General features: G+C 38.2%; 1 protein-coding gene across 1 annotated transcript in view; it reads left to right on the top strand.

Annotated features, from left to right (window-relative positions):
• Positions 1–434: 434 nt before the first annotated feature.
• The window catches only part of atrnl1a (attractin-like 1a), a 179,826-nt gene continuing 163,479 nt past the window's right edge, over positions 435–16,781 (top strand). The window contains exon 1 of the mRNA XM_079472803.1: positions 435–1,185. Coding sequence (XP_079328929.1) covers positions 902–1,185 — 284 coding nt within the window. The 5' untranslated portion in view covers positions 435–901. The remainder of the gene's footprint in view (positions 1,186–16,781) is intronic.

Here is a 16,781-nt window from a genome sequence, read left to right as displayed (position 1 = left end):
TGTTACAATTGCGTCCGATGTTTCCTCATCTGTAAGTCGCTTTGGATAAAAGAGTCTGCTAAATGACTAAATGTAAATATTCATATTGCCTAAGAAATTGGCAACACCTGATAATAGAGGTACAGCATGGTACCATGAGAACCCATGTTGAATAACTGTTCACTCTACTGTAAATGTGTTTTTTTACTAACCTATTCGCATTTGGAGTCTAACAGATACGAACTGTAGTACTAAATAAACAACATTTTTGTTTGGCCGAAATAAGGCTCTGACACGGCTAGGTTTTTCCAATCCTACTACGGAAAGTGATTGGCTCATTAATATCAAATAAACCACGTGACACCGAGCAGACCGACTGGCGGTGGCGAATGACATCAGAGTACCGCGAGAGCGACCCGAGAGCATAGAAAGCGGTCGGCACTCGACTTGTTTTCGCGGCACTTTGATTCATCTATTTAATATTCATGAGTCGATGGTTTGCCATAGTATGGTTCGTAATGTTGCTCTCGCTAAGCAAGCAGGACCAGCAGCAGTAGTGGGAGAAATGTACGTTGTTTTGGATGGGAGTTGTGCTGCTGTCATTCCATCCGTGCGCATCCCTGCGAGACACAAAGACGACAACAAACGCACGCGAGCTGTGCCGACGTATTGTTTGGGGAAGAATGGTCTTTGATCTGAGCACATCTGTATAGAGCAACTGTATCCCAAGTGTCGCTTTTGGGGGCTGTCGGAATAAAAAAGATCACAGGACAAGGCTCTGACCTCACGTTGCTGGAAGAACGCGCAAGCGTGGATGTAAAACCTCGTGAAGTCGCAACAGAAGGGCGAAAGTTCGGTTACTTATCGGATGATAAATTGATGCATTGTGACAACTACACAATGTAACATTGACGCTCCAACTATGACTAGCAGACTATCTCGCGGTGCTGTTACATTGGAACCATCATGCACTTGTACGTTTGGAGAATATGAACCTCTGATGGATTTCGGCAGAGGAACAATGCCCGGACGCCTCAGGACGTACCTGATCACCTGTGTGACATTTTACCTGCTAGCATGCACCGAAGGGTCTTATGCTAAAACATGCGATCAAAAGTGCATCTTTGGACGATGTATCAACGGGACTTGCGTTTGTGACCAGGGATGGGTCGGAGATCAGTGTCAGCATTGCCAAGGAAGATTTAAGTAAGTAATGTTTTTCCGTCCGTGTTTACATGTCAGTTGCACACACACGTGGTGTTGTTTGTGCTTTAGCTAGCAGAGGGACATTAGAAAAGCTTTTCCCCATCTGACCAACATCCGTTCTTCCTATTTGGGTTTAAATAAAAAAAACACTGTCTATCTAATAGCCTGTTATTGGAGCAGATACCTAACACTTACACTTAGCAACCTCAGTAGGTTTTTGTTAAATTACATTGATTTATTTATCTAAATGAGGATATCGAAAATTCTTTATATAAAGCCAAATGTAATCACTTTATACTGGTCATAACCCAAACATTAGTGTAACTGCATCGAACACTTTTTAACATGTTTGTCTATTTAACATGCAGCAAAACTCTTGTCTTGTTTTAATGTAAGAACGAGGGCCTTGTTTTATGTATCCCTGTAAACCTTTATTTCTTATTATTTACACTAAAGTCTAAGAATGTAAGTTCTCTTGTGGTTATGTAGTCCAATCGAAAGGTGTAATTACTTTGGCAGTTGAGAGATTGTTTCCTCTTTGAGGGTCAAATACATTGTGCTCTGGTAAGGGATAATCATGTGGTAGAGTAAAACTGAATGTTTGAAGAGGCCTTATGAGAAGAAACGTATAAAAGAAAACATTAAAGTATTTTGACTGCAGAGAATGAGTGATAAAACTGATGCTCTGTATCTAAAAATAGTCACTAGAACATTATGGACAGGGTAACTCAAAGGCCCTCTGGGAAGGTGCAAAGAACTGAAGTATCTGGCCTTGTATTACCCTTATCTCAGACGTATTCTGCAAGTCTATTGCTTGCAGTGCACAATGCCTTGAGATATGTTGGGATGTGCCTGTTACAAGTGCAGGTTTTCTTTAACTGAGTCTTTTCTTACATTTACTACTACCAACAAATCCTTGCTTGTATATATGCAGTGATTGTGAAGAGGTCAGCAAATCTATATTTCTGCAGGTATTTGCTTCCATTGAAATCAGATTAGACATTAATGTTAACAGCATCGAGGGAGAGCTCTCAGGTTGTGACTGATACAAATTTCAGGTCAAATGTACTGTCAGTTTAATGCAGAGAATGTATTTTATGTCTTTAAGTACTGTGGTGTTTAGACTTCCTAGGGACTTAGTCTGATACTGGGCCCACCAAAATTGCACTGTGCCTTTGGGCAGGTGGTTGGGTCCAGGCATCTGCCAGACCTAGATTCATTTATCAACCTGGCAGATGGACTTAAAGGGATATTTCAGAGGCTAAAGAAAATTTCCCAATGTTTTACTCAACCTCATGGCATCCTGACTCAATATGACCATTCTTCTTGAAGAATAATGCAGTTGGAGTTATAATACATTTAGCTCGATACCGTGGTCTTAACAAAGGTCTTCTGAAGTGAATTGATGCGTTTGTTTAAGGGAAATATCCACATTGAGAGCGCGGTTAACGTTAATGTCTAGCTTCCGTTATCTCTGTGCTGCGCGTGAACCTGAGGCTTGGTTTTCAGCAAATTACACTTTTTGGAAATTCAAAAAATGACTCCCATTCTAACGCTTGGAAGTAAAATTATACCTGGTATTATAACTCCAACTGCATTATTCTTCAAGAAGAAAGTCATATGGAGTCAGGATGCCATGAGGGTGAGTAAAACTTTGGGAAATTAGATTTTGCCTCTAAAATATCGCTTTAATGCACCAAAGCACTTCATGCATTTACACTTCTACAAAGTGCATTGATGGCACGCTTTACACCAGCTTAGCTAATGCATCCCATTTCACATGGTCGTCATGGTTTATCTATCTGTGTGTGTAGCTGTAGGTTCAATGAAACCTATTTCATAAAGTTTCCTACAAAACTACTGTGTTCAGTTCGTTTTCTTCAAAATGGCAGGGCTATGCTGGAACACTGATAAACTGACATACATGCAAAATGTTTCTCATGATATTGTACTGTGCGTCGATATCTTCTGTGTTGCCACAGTTTTTATAGACTTGCTGTCTCCGTTTTTTTCTGATGATGAGATCAGATCTGTGTGTGTCATCACGTTTTAGGATTCATAGAAAGGGTCATTCGAAATGATTAATGGCAAAGTATGTTTTAAATCGTGTATATAAATATTTATAACTGACACAATAAACAAACTCTTATTATTTGCACAGCACGGCGCCTATTGTTAAAATAATATAAAACTGCATGTCTTCTTGTAGTCTGTGACATATCACATACGAACTTAAAATTAGAATTTATGCGATTTGGCTGTCTGTTTACACAGAAACGGCGTTTTAGGGGACTGATAACGCAAACTTTTGAAAACGGGTTTCAAAGTGCAAGTTTTTGAAAATCACAGCATTCTCATTTCCGTGTAAACCCTGAACGCAAGAATGAGAAAATGACATGCATGTACACCCAAACACAACGAAGAAGAAACAAATGCAACAATGGCAGATTACATGGTTTTTTTTTGTGCTGCGCAATAGTTTGTTAACGCTTCTCCAGCAAAGTGTAGATTTACTACAACAGTGCTAGAAAACTTTTTAATTTTTCATTGTATAAACGTGGCCTTAGTTGTCCTGAGGGAATCAAAAATGGTTTCAGAAAGATATTTTAGAAAGATATTCTCAGTGGACTTTTCTTTGGGCAGTCAGTGCCAGAGGGAGAAAAATCAGGGTCTTAATGGTAAGACTGAGATTGAAGAAAAGAATATGAAAGTCTTGAACTTTTAAGGATCATAGAGGATGGTGTGTCATAAAGAAGATCTGATTGCATTTCTTCTCACAGTTATTGATATGAAGGTAAAATTGTGTTAATGAAAGCTGTTTACTTTGCACAATAATAGTCAACATGAAAATGAAATCTTGAGAATATAGTAATTTCGTACCATGAATATACTGCGATTAACATAAAGCTCCAGGGTGCCAAATGTTTCATAGCTTGGCCTTTTGCCTTATCTTTGCCTACTTCAAAGCTTGTTGTAGCATTTGCACTTGATGTATGATCCCGCCAACTTTTGTTAAAATTCTGCTCAATTAGAAAGTAAAAAAATGCTTCTTTTTTTCAACCTGCGCCAGTAGAGCAGTTTTGATAGTGTGATATAAAAAACTTTCAATAAAAGGACTTTCACTTAATTGCCAATTTAAATCATGTTATATCTTGTTTTGAGTGTGTAAAAGATAAGAATAGCTTTGTTTTATGAAACAAAAATATTTCCTTTAAACAACTCTGTGTAATGTGTGATGACAATGAGAATGAGAATGTTTGACCCTAAATTATTACCTTATCTTGTAATATTTAGGATTTTTATGTGTACATGGTGAGATGTTTAGTTAGTCTTCAGTATAAAATGAATGTCATTTACAGGTCTGAGTTGTCATCTCAAATGCATCAAGAGTGTGAATATGGCTGGACACTTGCAGTTTTATAAGATGATAAAGATGTAGATGTTGGTCAGAGTGGTTCAGTCTGTCTCTGTGGGTATCTCTTGTGTGTGACGAGATTGCCTCATATTACCATCTGTCCATTACAGGATAAATGAATCCATCTGAAATTGAAGCTTGTAGAGGATGTTTCCCACCACACCCTAGTTTCCATGCATGCATACATACAAATATATTACAAAAGTTATTGGCAATGGCAGTCTGTGGTTTGACTGATATATTTTATGTGTTTTTGTGGCTTTTTATAAAAGATTATAGTTCTCCTAGTAAAGAAGAAATTACATTTCACAAAATTCCACATTCACTATTTCAGAATGTCTGCTGTCAACTGAAATGACAGGAGAAATTCTGCACCATATGGGTACAAGTACACACAGACATGGTTTGTTTGGGGACTATTTGAATAATTTAAATAAAAAACTGTTTTTATCACTAACCACAAACCTCATATAATCTTCATCTTGAGTTGATGAGTTATAAAAGAATGTGGTCGATTGCAGTAGAATATAGTTACTGCAGTTTGTTAGTCCTTGCGGTCATCGTTCTCTGTATCTCACTGTCATTCATTGTGTTGATTCCCCGCTGTCTTTTTCTTTCTGAGTTCTTTCTGACATTTGTCTCACTTCTTCTTAAATACAGAGATACTACTTCTAAAAGGGATGCACCGATATGTACATTTTGGTCGATAATGATAACCGATGATTCTTTAACATTGGAAGTCGATAACCGATATACAGTATCTAGATATTGTTATAACATTCCCTAAGAGTGAAACCAGAAAGACTACATGCACACGTTGACAAATACGTTCCAAGTGCTGCAAGAGCTTCATGATGAGGAAACAGACCTCCACAAAAAGGAGTGGAAAGGAGTGAAAAATGCCCTAACCTTAACCTGCCAGGAAGTGATCTGATAAAAGTGAGAAAACAGAAGAAAGAAGCCCTCAACATTAGCCGCACAAGAGAAACAAAGGTAGCAGCACAAGCTAAATACACAAGAAGCCCACAAAGAGGTGAAGAAAAGTGCGAGGATCAACAAACAGAGATTTATTGACAACCTAGCAGAGGTTAGGCAACAGGCAACATGAAACAACTATACGACACTACCAGGAAACTACCAGGTAAATACAGTAGACAAGAAAGACCAGTCAAGGATAAGGAGGGACAGGCCATCATGGGGAAAGAGCAGCAAATGAACAGGTGGACAGAAGATTTTGAAGAGCTGCTGAACAGACCAGCATCCCAAATATCCAGGCAGCTGATGTTGACCGACAGATAGACTGCAGTAAACCAACCAGGGATGAAATCAGAAAAGCCCCAGAAACTACTGTGGGAGATGCTGTTCCCTCTATTTGAAAAGATATGGGAGTAAGAAGACAAGAAATACCAGTAGATTGGAAAGAGGGGTACCTTATTAAAATCCCAAAGAAGGGTGGCTTGAGCAACTTTGCAAACTACAGAGGAAAAACACTAGTACTTGCTGCATTTGGCGGGAGAGAAGCGGTCCGCGCGGAGCAGAAAGGGTTAAAATGAAGCGCGTTTGGTGCTAAATAAAGATATTTGAGGAGATGGCGGCAAAAAATAAATTACATAAATGTTCATGGGCCTTATTGTTATGACATATTTTTCCCGTGGTATCGAAAATGGTATCGAATATCGATTTTATTTTTTTAGGTATCGATTCGAAATTCCAGTTTCGTAAAAACATACTTTTGTTCATGGGTACCACCATATTTTTCCTGGTATTACTTTACCATTTGTATTTTGCTAGTCATTGTGTTCAGAATATTCCTAGTTATGTGTCTATATGTGTTACGCTGCACAATGACATGGCTGAGTTATGCTGTTTCAGGTCTAACAATAAAGCATTATTAACTAATTATTACATCCAGTTGTAAGATTTTTTGTCACCAGTTTATTGAACAGATAGTTGTGATTAATGGGGCTCAGTAAAGGTTAAATACAACTAATGAATAAAAAATACAAACAGGTTCAACTCATCTATGGCATCCAATAAAGTCTCACAGGTATTCATAACTATTTTTCAAGGTGGCTTGAGATATACACGATCTCATTTATACGTTGTTTTTTTCGATTTATTTTTTGTTCCTGCATCAGGTTGATGGCATCCTATAGCCACTAACAACAATATCTACTTGTCCATTAATTTGTAAACAAAAATCAGGTTTACAGTAATGCACAAGAGAAAGTATATGGCGCAGGTATTAAACTGGACAACATGGGATAACCAAGGCTTCCAGTTTTTGCCAGAATGTGTACTTGTGTGCACAGCTTAACAGACTTCTGCTTCATTACAGTAATAATAATAACACGCTAGACCGCTGACAGAAAGGGATTTATATTACAGTACATTATCATGGATAAATCATATCTAATGGTAATGTAAAGTAGGATTAAAGGGAATTAAGTGTAAGCTGTATTCAGAGTGAGGTCTCCTCTGAGGACTTCTGACCTGCGCTGTGTGCTTTGCTGGTGTATCTTCCAGTGTTCACACTGGTTTTGTTTTTTTGTCTATCCTGCAGCATATCCTTTGCTCCATTTCACCCCTCCACCCTTGTTCTCTCTCTCTCTCTCTCTCTCTCTCTCTCTCTCACACACCACAGGGAGATTAAGGAGAGATGGTTCACATGAAGTTCAACACAAAACCTGCATGTGAACTCGGCATATGATCATTCCTTATTCATTTACTCTCTTTTATCCTGTTTTGTCGATCATGCACTTTTCCTGACTCGGTTTGTTCAGTTTTGAGGAGATCCCTAGTCAGCATTTCAAAGAACAGTCAGTAAGTCAAACTAATTTAAAAGAAAAAATATAAGGAATCATCAGAAACTTGAGAAAGGGGAAACATAAAAATGTATACACTTAGATTTCAGGTGAAAGGTTGACTACACACATCACAGAGTGTCACTTCATGCTGCTATTAGGCACAAAAGAAACACGCACTGTACACTTGATCTACACACAAACATGATGTTTGAGATGAAGAGATAAAAGTGAGAGGAAGAGATAAAAGTTGTGGAAAAGCAGTTTATGCACGCAGGTTTTGTCAGACATAATAAGTTAAACTCCCTTGGTTATTCTACTTGAATATGTATACATCTTTATCCATTTTTGTCATAATTTAAAGTCCGAGCAAACTTCATAAGCTTGTTTTATCACTATGCTGGTTCCCTCAACTGAAAGCCTATGCATATTTTCCGTAGACTTCGAAGACCGCAAAAAACATTTTTCATTAAGAAATTATGTTTAGACGTTTTGTCTATCAAGATCAACTTTACAGATCAACACAATATTAGCTTTTTTTAAGCCTAAATACAGTCGCTCGAGGTAAAAAGCTAACATGAGGCTATAAAGAGACTATACTATAGTTGCTCGATATCAACGTCACTACAACCGATCCTCCACAGCATCCTCAAACTTAATTGAAAACATGTTCCCTGGCAAGTAATTACTCCTTGACAGAATCCCCAACAATGATTTGAGACATTTGAGCCCATGTTGCATTAGTTGCGAGATCTAAAACGCACAACGACGTCTAACGTCCCCTCCAAAGGAACTATTTGCAACTTGTTAGCACCCGCCATTTTAAAGACAAAAAGGTTTAGAAAATCACAAACTGGGTTATAACTGGTGTGTATTATGTCATAGTTTAAAGCGTGAAAATATTTAGAGGTTTAGTTAGCTACAGACCCATTTAAAACGCATAGACTTTGGGGCGATGGCACCGGAAGTCGTAAAATGCTTACTCGCTTCCGGGGTTTGCACACAAAATTACGTCATCTCTGTGGTACTCAATTCTTCCTACAGCTTCATTGACCAATCACAACATTATCAAAAGTCATTATTGAACTAACAGATGATACCTGGTAATCTACAGTGCTTGTTGCCAAAAGAAAGAAGGAACGCAGGCATATAGACAACTGCAAATGTCTTAAAATCACACTATATATTAAACTAATCAGAAATGATGTAAACAAACTGAGGACATAACACCTCCACTTCGAAGTACAAACTTGAGGTTTGAAATATGCAGACTTCTACAAAATCACTCTCACTTATGACACTGTCCATATTTTGGATATTATGTTTTGTCTGTTCTCACACTTCTCTCTCTCTCTTTTCTTGTTCTGCACTACATCTGCATCTGCGTGTAGTTCACTTCTTTCCACTCTTTCCTACAAAACAATGGAAATGAGTGCAGTCTGACACACACAATGTCAGTCAGTCACTCTGTATCCCTGTAAGATTGTCCTCTGCTCTATGATATCACCTCAAAGGCATGGCTCTGAAGACTCGGTTCAGGGTGTGGTGCTCCAGACACCACAACGTGCTTTGATTATTTGACTTGAACTCTGGGTTTGCTCTTGGCTGACAGCTGAGAACCATCGGAGCACATGAGCTCCAGCGGACACAAGCTAGGTTCTGTTTCGCACAGCATGCCCAGATGAACAGGGCAGAATGGTTAGGTATGTTGTCTGTAGGGATGCAGGTCCTCTTTGTTTTTACAGTTTGGGAGGCGGCCAGTGTTTAGTGGCTCCCCAGTAACTATAGAAGAGTGAGAGTGCAAACTGTAATCCCCAGACAAATGGGTGTGTGTTTGTTTGGGAAAGAAAAAAGATGATTTACGAGAGCCCTTTAGGTGGGTGTTTGCTCTTTAAAGTTGCAATTTGTTACGTTCGCCTCTATATCAGCATCTTTGTTTGAAGTATAAAATGGTTACTTGACTTATTTAAGAGCAGAAGTCAACTGATGTTTCCCATGAAATCTCACACAACAGCTTAGATGTATAAATCATCAGGTTTACCGATCTGGGATTAAGAAGGAAGTTTTGACCACTTAATAAACTTTACTTATGGGAGGCACCTAACGGGGAGCTGTGGTGCTGTAGGATGTCACACACTATTGAACATATTCGTGTCATCGTGTAGTTTTGAGTTGCAACTTTCCCTGCAATACATTTTTGACGATGGTTTCTGTCAGTTTATGTTCAAGTGTTCGTTTTCCAAACAAGTTTGGTTTTAGTTAGTTGTAAGATCTTATAAAAGGAGGTGTGGCAACACACTTTGTTAATTTGTTATTGAGTTATCAAGAATTTGTGACTTTTCATTCAGTGGAAGTGAATGGGGCACGCATTGTCTATCTTTTTTTGCTGTCCGTGGTTGAAGTCAATTTATGTTAAAAAAGTGACCTTTTTCATGAAATTCCCGACAGCTTAGATGTAAAAATCAAGTTTACTGTTATACCTAGTAAGGTATGGAGAAAGTTTTGACTATGATTTTTCATAATAACAGTTTATATCTTTTTAAGTTTATGTGGTGAGCTAGTTTCTGTACTGTTATGTGGCAATATCACTTTCACTCTTGAATGGCACTGCAGAAAGGGTGCACTACTCAATGGTCATTCTAAACAAAAATATGAAACTAAATCCCTTCATGACTTGAGTGAGTCAGGATTAGTCATGTTCAAATAGAATTCTCGCAAAGTACATGAGGTATACTGCTGATGTAACGTGGAACATCTTTCAAACAAAAACATTGTGGAAAATAAACATTGCATGAACATTTCCTATGCATTTCCTTTAAAGATGTTACCCATGTCACACTGCGAGGTCGACTAATCTTAGTGCATTAACAAATGCTTTGCTGCTTCTGTGGTTTCAGTCGTAGGAAGGACATTTGTACATCTCAAGCAACATCATTGTTTAAGAAATGAAATACATTCAAACTTTTCCCACGTTGCTATGACAGCCTTGTTAACTGTGTCCACTACATGTTGTGTTTTGTGCCATGGCCACATTGATCCAACAGCAAATCTCTTATCCTGCCAGCACAAGACTCATGGAGTTTAATCCTGAGCTGTGATCCACCACAGTATAACCACATTGGAACTTACATTCATTAGAGAGATGGGACGGATTTCAGCAGTAATATTTGCGATCTGTGTTTGTGATCCTTTCATCTTCATACTCATGCATGCTTTGTTTCAAAACACCACGGTTCCTGGACTTGATTTATTTTTGACTGTTGCCTAAAGAGGTTTTCTGTGGTGGAGCAATAGAAGTTCATAAACACATAAATAACCCCAGATCATAATGCATTGCAGTTAGTGTTGTCACTGTACTTAAATTTCAGTAATTGGCAGCAATACAGTAAACTTCCACAGTTCTCTGTACCGAAGCAAAACACCAGTACATGCTAGTTGAAACACAATTTTAAAAATAAAGCTCATTGTTAATATTAATGTATAAAAAGCCATTTTGTATACATGAAGTATACAAGTTAATTTATAAATAATGAAACCCCATAATTTCCCCCCATTATGGTTATAATCGCATTAAATGGTTAAAACGTTAGCCTGCAAATTATATCGGCCTTTGTCAATTGATTTGGTAGAGTAATGCTACACAGGTTTACGTGTTTACAACAGTCATACATTCGTCATTTAAAAAGTAAACTATGTTTACGCTTTTTTGGGTGTCCTTTACTCGCCAAAGAGTAATCGTGATCCATAATAACAGATGCTGCATCCCAGATGCTGTATAACAACTTCTGTATTTGCGTGTAGCCATAGTTTCTACAACGGGGAATTGAGATTGTGGTGAGGAAGGCGGGACGAGAGCCACCTCACGGTAGACTGCCGGCCATAAAACATACATAAACTAAACATATGTCCGGGCCCGGTCCTCTCTCGTCAACAGCTCTGCCGAACATCCTTTTAAGCTCCCAATCTCCTCCGTGATAAGATGCAGGACCGGTGCGCGCACAGCTGCTTGAATTTATCACTCACGCCACCGGCCCCGAGTCACGGCTCTCGTCCCGCCTTCCTCACCACAAGGGTATTTTCGGGGCACCGGATATTAATTCACTGATATGCGACAAATACAAGGGAGACAAGGGATGGCCATTATTTTAAATTAGCTCTCATAGCTCTTAATATATACTTGAGGGTTCTTAGGTTCTGAAACGTCTTTGGTTCAGCACCTGGATTAATTTGGCCATCCAAAATCAAGATAACCGCTAACAGAATCACGCATTCTAAACATAATGTTTGCGCCCGTGAAAAGCATTGCTAAAGTCTCTGTCAGAGAGAAAATGGTGTTCATATTTATTATTCTGTTCACCGGTCTTGACTAGAAGGGATGACTCCACTGGACATTCTCTTTGGTCACGCTGAAAACAGTTGATTCATATTTTTGTGTTATTGTAAGGGTAGGTTTAGGGTTCAAATTCTGATTATCAGAAATAATCCTTTTATCACATCTCATGGTTTCACGTCTGGTTATTTATGACGTGGTATAACTTGCACGTCAGCTAGAGTTATATTCCAGTTTGTGACATGTAAAACCTTGCATTGTTAAACCTGTCATCACACATCTCTTCAGTCTGTGCTGTGATACGTATTTCTTTTGCATGCAAGTTACTGTCAAATGCTGTGAATTAACTGATTTACACTACATGTTAAAACCCGGTTTTCTCTAGGTTTCTGAAAGATTAACTGAAAGACATTTCCTTGTTTTGTTTAGATTTAATGTGAGTCCTGAGGGCTTCATGCTCTTTGATGTTTTGCGTTCCGCTCTGAGGCGCTGTATATAAGCGGTGATGGAGCGTTTAAAGGTTGGCCATTTTGAAGTTCTATTAACTTTTTCCTGACCTCATTGTGGCTGTAATGTAAAAGCTAGTGGGGTTTTCATCCCTGGCCCTGTAGATGAAGGAATGGATGGTGGGAAACCAATGAGCCGTGACTATATGTCAGAGACCTACAAATATCAATCTCTTTCCCTGCAGACCCCATTGACTCTGAGCATGGGAGATTATTCATTTTAATGGAGGACGGTACGGTAGGTCAAGGTTATTTAAGAAAAATGACCAGTGTTGTTGTTCTGTGAGGTGTCCTATTGTTAGTTCTCCACACTTCGTCTATAGAGCTCGGCAGTCACGTGACTTTTTCTGTTTACACCACCATGCTGGCAGGCAAGAACATCTGGGAGCGGAAATTATATGAATGGCGCCAGCAAGAGTTTCAAGGCAACAGAGTTCACTTTGCACTTTAATTCAAAAGACATAGACTTGTGCATAGCAAAACTCAGTAGATTAAACATAACAGATCCCTATAATGCCCCCGGGTGCTTTTTAACGTGGATCAATGAAGAAACGGATAGCTTTCCTGACCTGCAGGATTCTAATATCTACAACTCCCTCATCAACTTTTTTTCGTCCTACTCTGAAGACTCTTTAAAAGCTTGGAGTGATAAAAATCCCTTAAAATAATCAAACTATCTATATTAACAATAAAATTATACACAGAAAAGTATGTATGTGCAACGATAGCATGCATAACAGTGCTAATGTAATGTCTTAACATAATATTGCTGTGACAGTAAGGGTTGTTTCTATTTAAATAGCTCTGTTCACACATTTAGTATATTGGGGTCCCTGCATCTCTCATCTAAGCGTTGAAAAACGTTGAAGACCCCTACCATAGAGGAAATTGTGGCTTCTATATGAGACTAAATGCAGTCCCCCTGAAGACTAAATGTTTGTGAAGTAAAGAGCGAGTGATTTTTAGCAGATCCACATTTCTCTCTTAGCATAAATGCTTCAAAGGATTTTCTGCTTCTAATAAAAACATGAATGATGTCGTACAGGATATATCTGGCATTTATAACCACAAGACATGAAAATGTGTTTCCAAGTGTAATGTACTGTGCAGACCAGTTCCACATACAGTAAACAAAAGGCTCAGAATAGTCCCGTCACCTCTTGTAAGAGTGACATAATCTCTGTTGAGAATGGCAGTGCTGTTGAAGTGTAACAGTAGTGCTTTTAGCTCAGATTTGGACTCAACATTGTCTTGATGATTCGGTCATTCCCTGCTGACAGACTTTCACTGGCCCTTTTGTCTTAATAATAATCCAATGGTACACATTTGTTAATGGAAGTTTATGCGTGCATGTTGTAGTAACTGTCTCTATCTTGTTGTTAGGTGTTTCCCTATAATACGTGTATAATAGGATTGTGGGATTGCTGTTTATTGAAGGCAGGCCATGTCTATAAAGAAGATAGCAAAACATTTATATAGAGGCCTTGCAACTGGGATGAGTAAGGATGCGTTTGGTACACCATTATGTGTGCTTTAGGTCACTTTGAATAAAAGTTGATCCAAAATGTAAATTAACGTCACAGTCATGCAGTCATATTAAAAGAATAATTTGTAGATGTCATTTGTGAAGTTATGTTGTGAATAAAGCACAAGAAGTAGCTTTGTTCCCAACTTCCTACTGATCAGTACAAAGTGCACTGTGTCTTAAGACCAACCCGTTTCTTTAGAGTTACCACAAACACATCACAGATGACTTGTGTGCATTGTTGCTGTTGCGGTTGGTTGGTTTTGTGCACTTTTGCTAAATGTGGTTTGTTTTAAGGCGCACTGTATTTTGGAATACAGTTTGTGGGTTAACTTAGAATGAAGGAATGGGAAATAAAACAGTCTTCTGAGTCATGGATTTATTTGTGGGTAACTGGGTTAATTTGTGTATAGCTCAAGGCATATACAGACATGAATGTTGTGTGTTCTTAAAGCTATTACAACTCTTAAAATGTGACCACAGGATATTTTTTCTGCTCGAGAAATGAGGAATGCTTCAGGAAAAATGTTAGTTTTCACAACCAACTTGATAAAAATACATTTCAGTATCAAAAAAGTAATGACAAAAATGACGTCGATGCCTCGGTAAACAGGAAATGAGCAATTCTAATTTCCAGTCAGATAAATGCCAATTTCAGGATCGTCACATCCATAACGGTACATATCCTTCGTAAATGAATTATGTAATTTTTTATGTTCTATGAAGAGGCATTCCTTCTTCATTTGTTTGGTATTATTGCTTCTGGTTTGTGCATTTTAATTCACAGTAATCCTCCAAGGTATGTCGTCTCCCAAAAACGTGTCCTTTTTTGTTACATCCATAAGCATATTTACATATATTGTACACAACAGTGAATCCATTAATTACTAATACCTGGAGAAATGGTGTCAAACACTTTGAATTTGATAACTGTGTTTGGAAAACGTTTCTTTAATATGTTTTAAGAATTCACTTTCCGTTTTTAAATTGTCACATTTTTGGCAATTGTGAACTATAAATCATCATGTCAAGAAATAGGTTATTGTTTATTTAAAATGTATCTGCATGTTATATGTTTCAAGGTTACACATGTAAATAATATCTAAATAAAAGTGTTTTAAGCAGTCTTTAGATGTTATGGCATGATGGCATCACTTCTCCCTAGTTTACGACACCTGTAGCCGAAAACACAAACACAAGGCAGAATCTTTCATATACAGTTGCATCTCAATTAATTAAAATATTGGGAAAAAGGTCAATATTTTTGGTCACTCAGAAAGTAAAACCAATATATTATATTGATTCGTGACACATTACACATTCATTTCTTGAAATTTTTATGATTAAGGCTTACAGTTAATGAAAACCCTAAATTCAGTGTCTCAGAAATGTGAAAATTACATAAGCTCAATAAAAAAATGATATTTTAAACAGAAATGTCAGGCTTCTGAAAAGTATTTAAATTTATATGTACGCGATACTCGGTTGGGCCTCCTTTTGCATGAATTACTGCATCATTGCGGCGTTGCATGGAGCGAACAGTCTATGGAACTGCTCAGGTGTAATGGAAGCCCAGGTTGCTTTGATTGCGGGCTTCAGGTCATCTGCATTGTTGGCTCTGGAGTCTCTCATCTTCCTCTTGACAAGGAACTCTTGACTGTGGACTTCAGAAAACACAGAGGCAGCCCATATCATCACTGACTGGAAACTTCACACTAGACTTCAAGCAACATGGATTCTGTGCCTCTCCACTCTTCCCCCAGACTCTGGGACCTTGATTTCCAAATGAAATGCAACATTTACATTCATCTGAAAAAAGGACTTTGGTCCACTGCGTTTTCTGAAGTCCACAGTGAACGCAGCCATCGTCCAGGACATTTTAGAGCACTTCATGCTTCCTTCTGCTGACAAGCTTTATGGAGATGCTGATTTCATTTTCCAGCAGGACTTTGTACCTGCCACACTGCCATAGGTACCATAAGCTGGTTCAATGACCATGGGGTTACTGTGCTTTATTGTCCAGCAAACATGCCTCACATGAACCCTACAGAGAATCTATGGGGTATGGTCAAGAGGAAGATGAGAGACTCCAGACCCAACAATGCAGATGACCTGAAGGCCGCTATCAAAGCAACCTGGGCTTCCATTACACCTGAGCAGTGCCACAGACTGTTGTTCCATGCCACGCCCGCAATGATGCAGTAATTCATGCAAAAGGAGGCCCAACCGAGTATCGAGTGCATAGAAATGAACATCCTTTTCAGAAGCCTGAGATTTCTTTTTAAAATATATATTTTTTTATTGATCTTAAGTAATATTCACATTTTCTGGATTTTCATTATCTGTCAGCCATAATCATCAAAATTTCAAGTAATAAAGCTTTGAAATATTTCACTCAATGTGTAATTAATCTATATAATATATTGGTTTTACTTTTCTGAAATGAGTGACAACAAATATTGACCTTTTTCACAATATTCTAAGTAATTGTGATGCACCTGTATGTGTACCATATACACGACTAAAATTATATGTTAGACATGATATTGCTTTAGAAATGCAATAAGCAAGATTACATTAAGCCAACCTTTATGCCAAGGAGGCCCTGTGCATACTTCATTCCTCACGTTCAAACTTTACAAGCATAGTATAAAGTATATTCACCTCTTGATATATTTTTGTGACAAACATGGTCATGGATTTTGTGCCGAAAACGGGGCTGGGTGACACTTTTGAAGGGTTTGTGAAAATGGCACAAAGAAATGTATTCCTCAGGGTTAGACTGTAATTGGTTTATGAGTACATATTTTTGCAGCTGTTCTTAAAGTCAATGAACATAAGTCACATGACAATGCGCAGGCAGACGTGAGATAAATAAGAGAACTTTATTTAAACCAAAAACCCTCAATGGGGAAAACACAAACAAAAACAAGACAACGATGTAAATGAAAACTTCCCACAAGGGGGAAAAAACAAACAAGGTCCTAGAATAATAAATAAACGATAGTCCTCTAAC

The sequence above is a fragment of the Barbatula barbatula genome (genome assembly GCF_947034865.1).
Source record: "Barbatula barbatula genome assembly, chromosome: 14".
Taxonomy (NCBI): Eukaryota; Metazoa; Chordata; class Actinopteri; order Cypriniformes; family Nemacheilidae; genus Barbatula; species Barbatula barbatula.
Note: the sequence above shows the minus strand (reverse complement) of the source record. Positions and strands in the feature narration are given on the sequence as shown.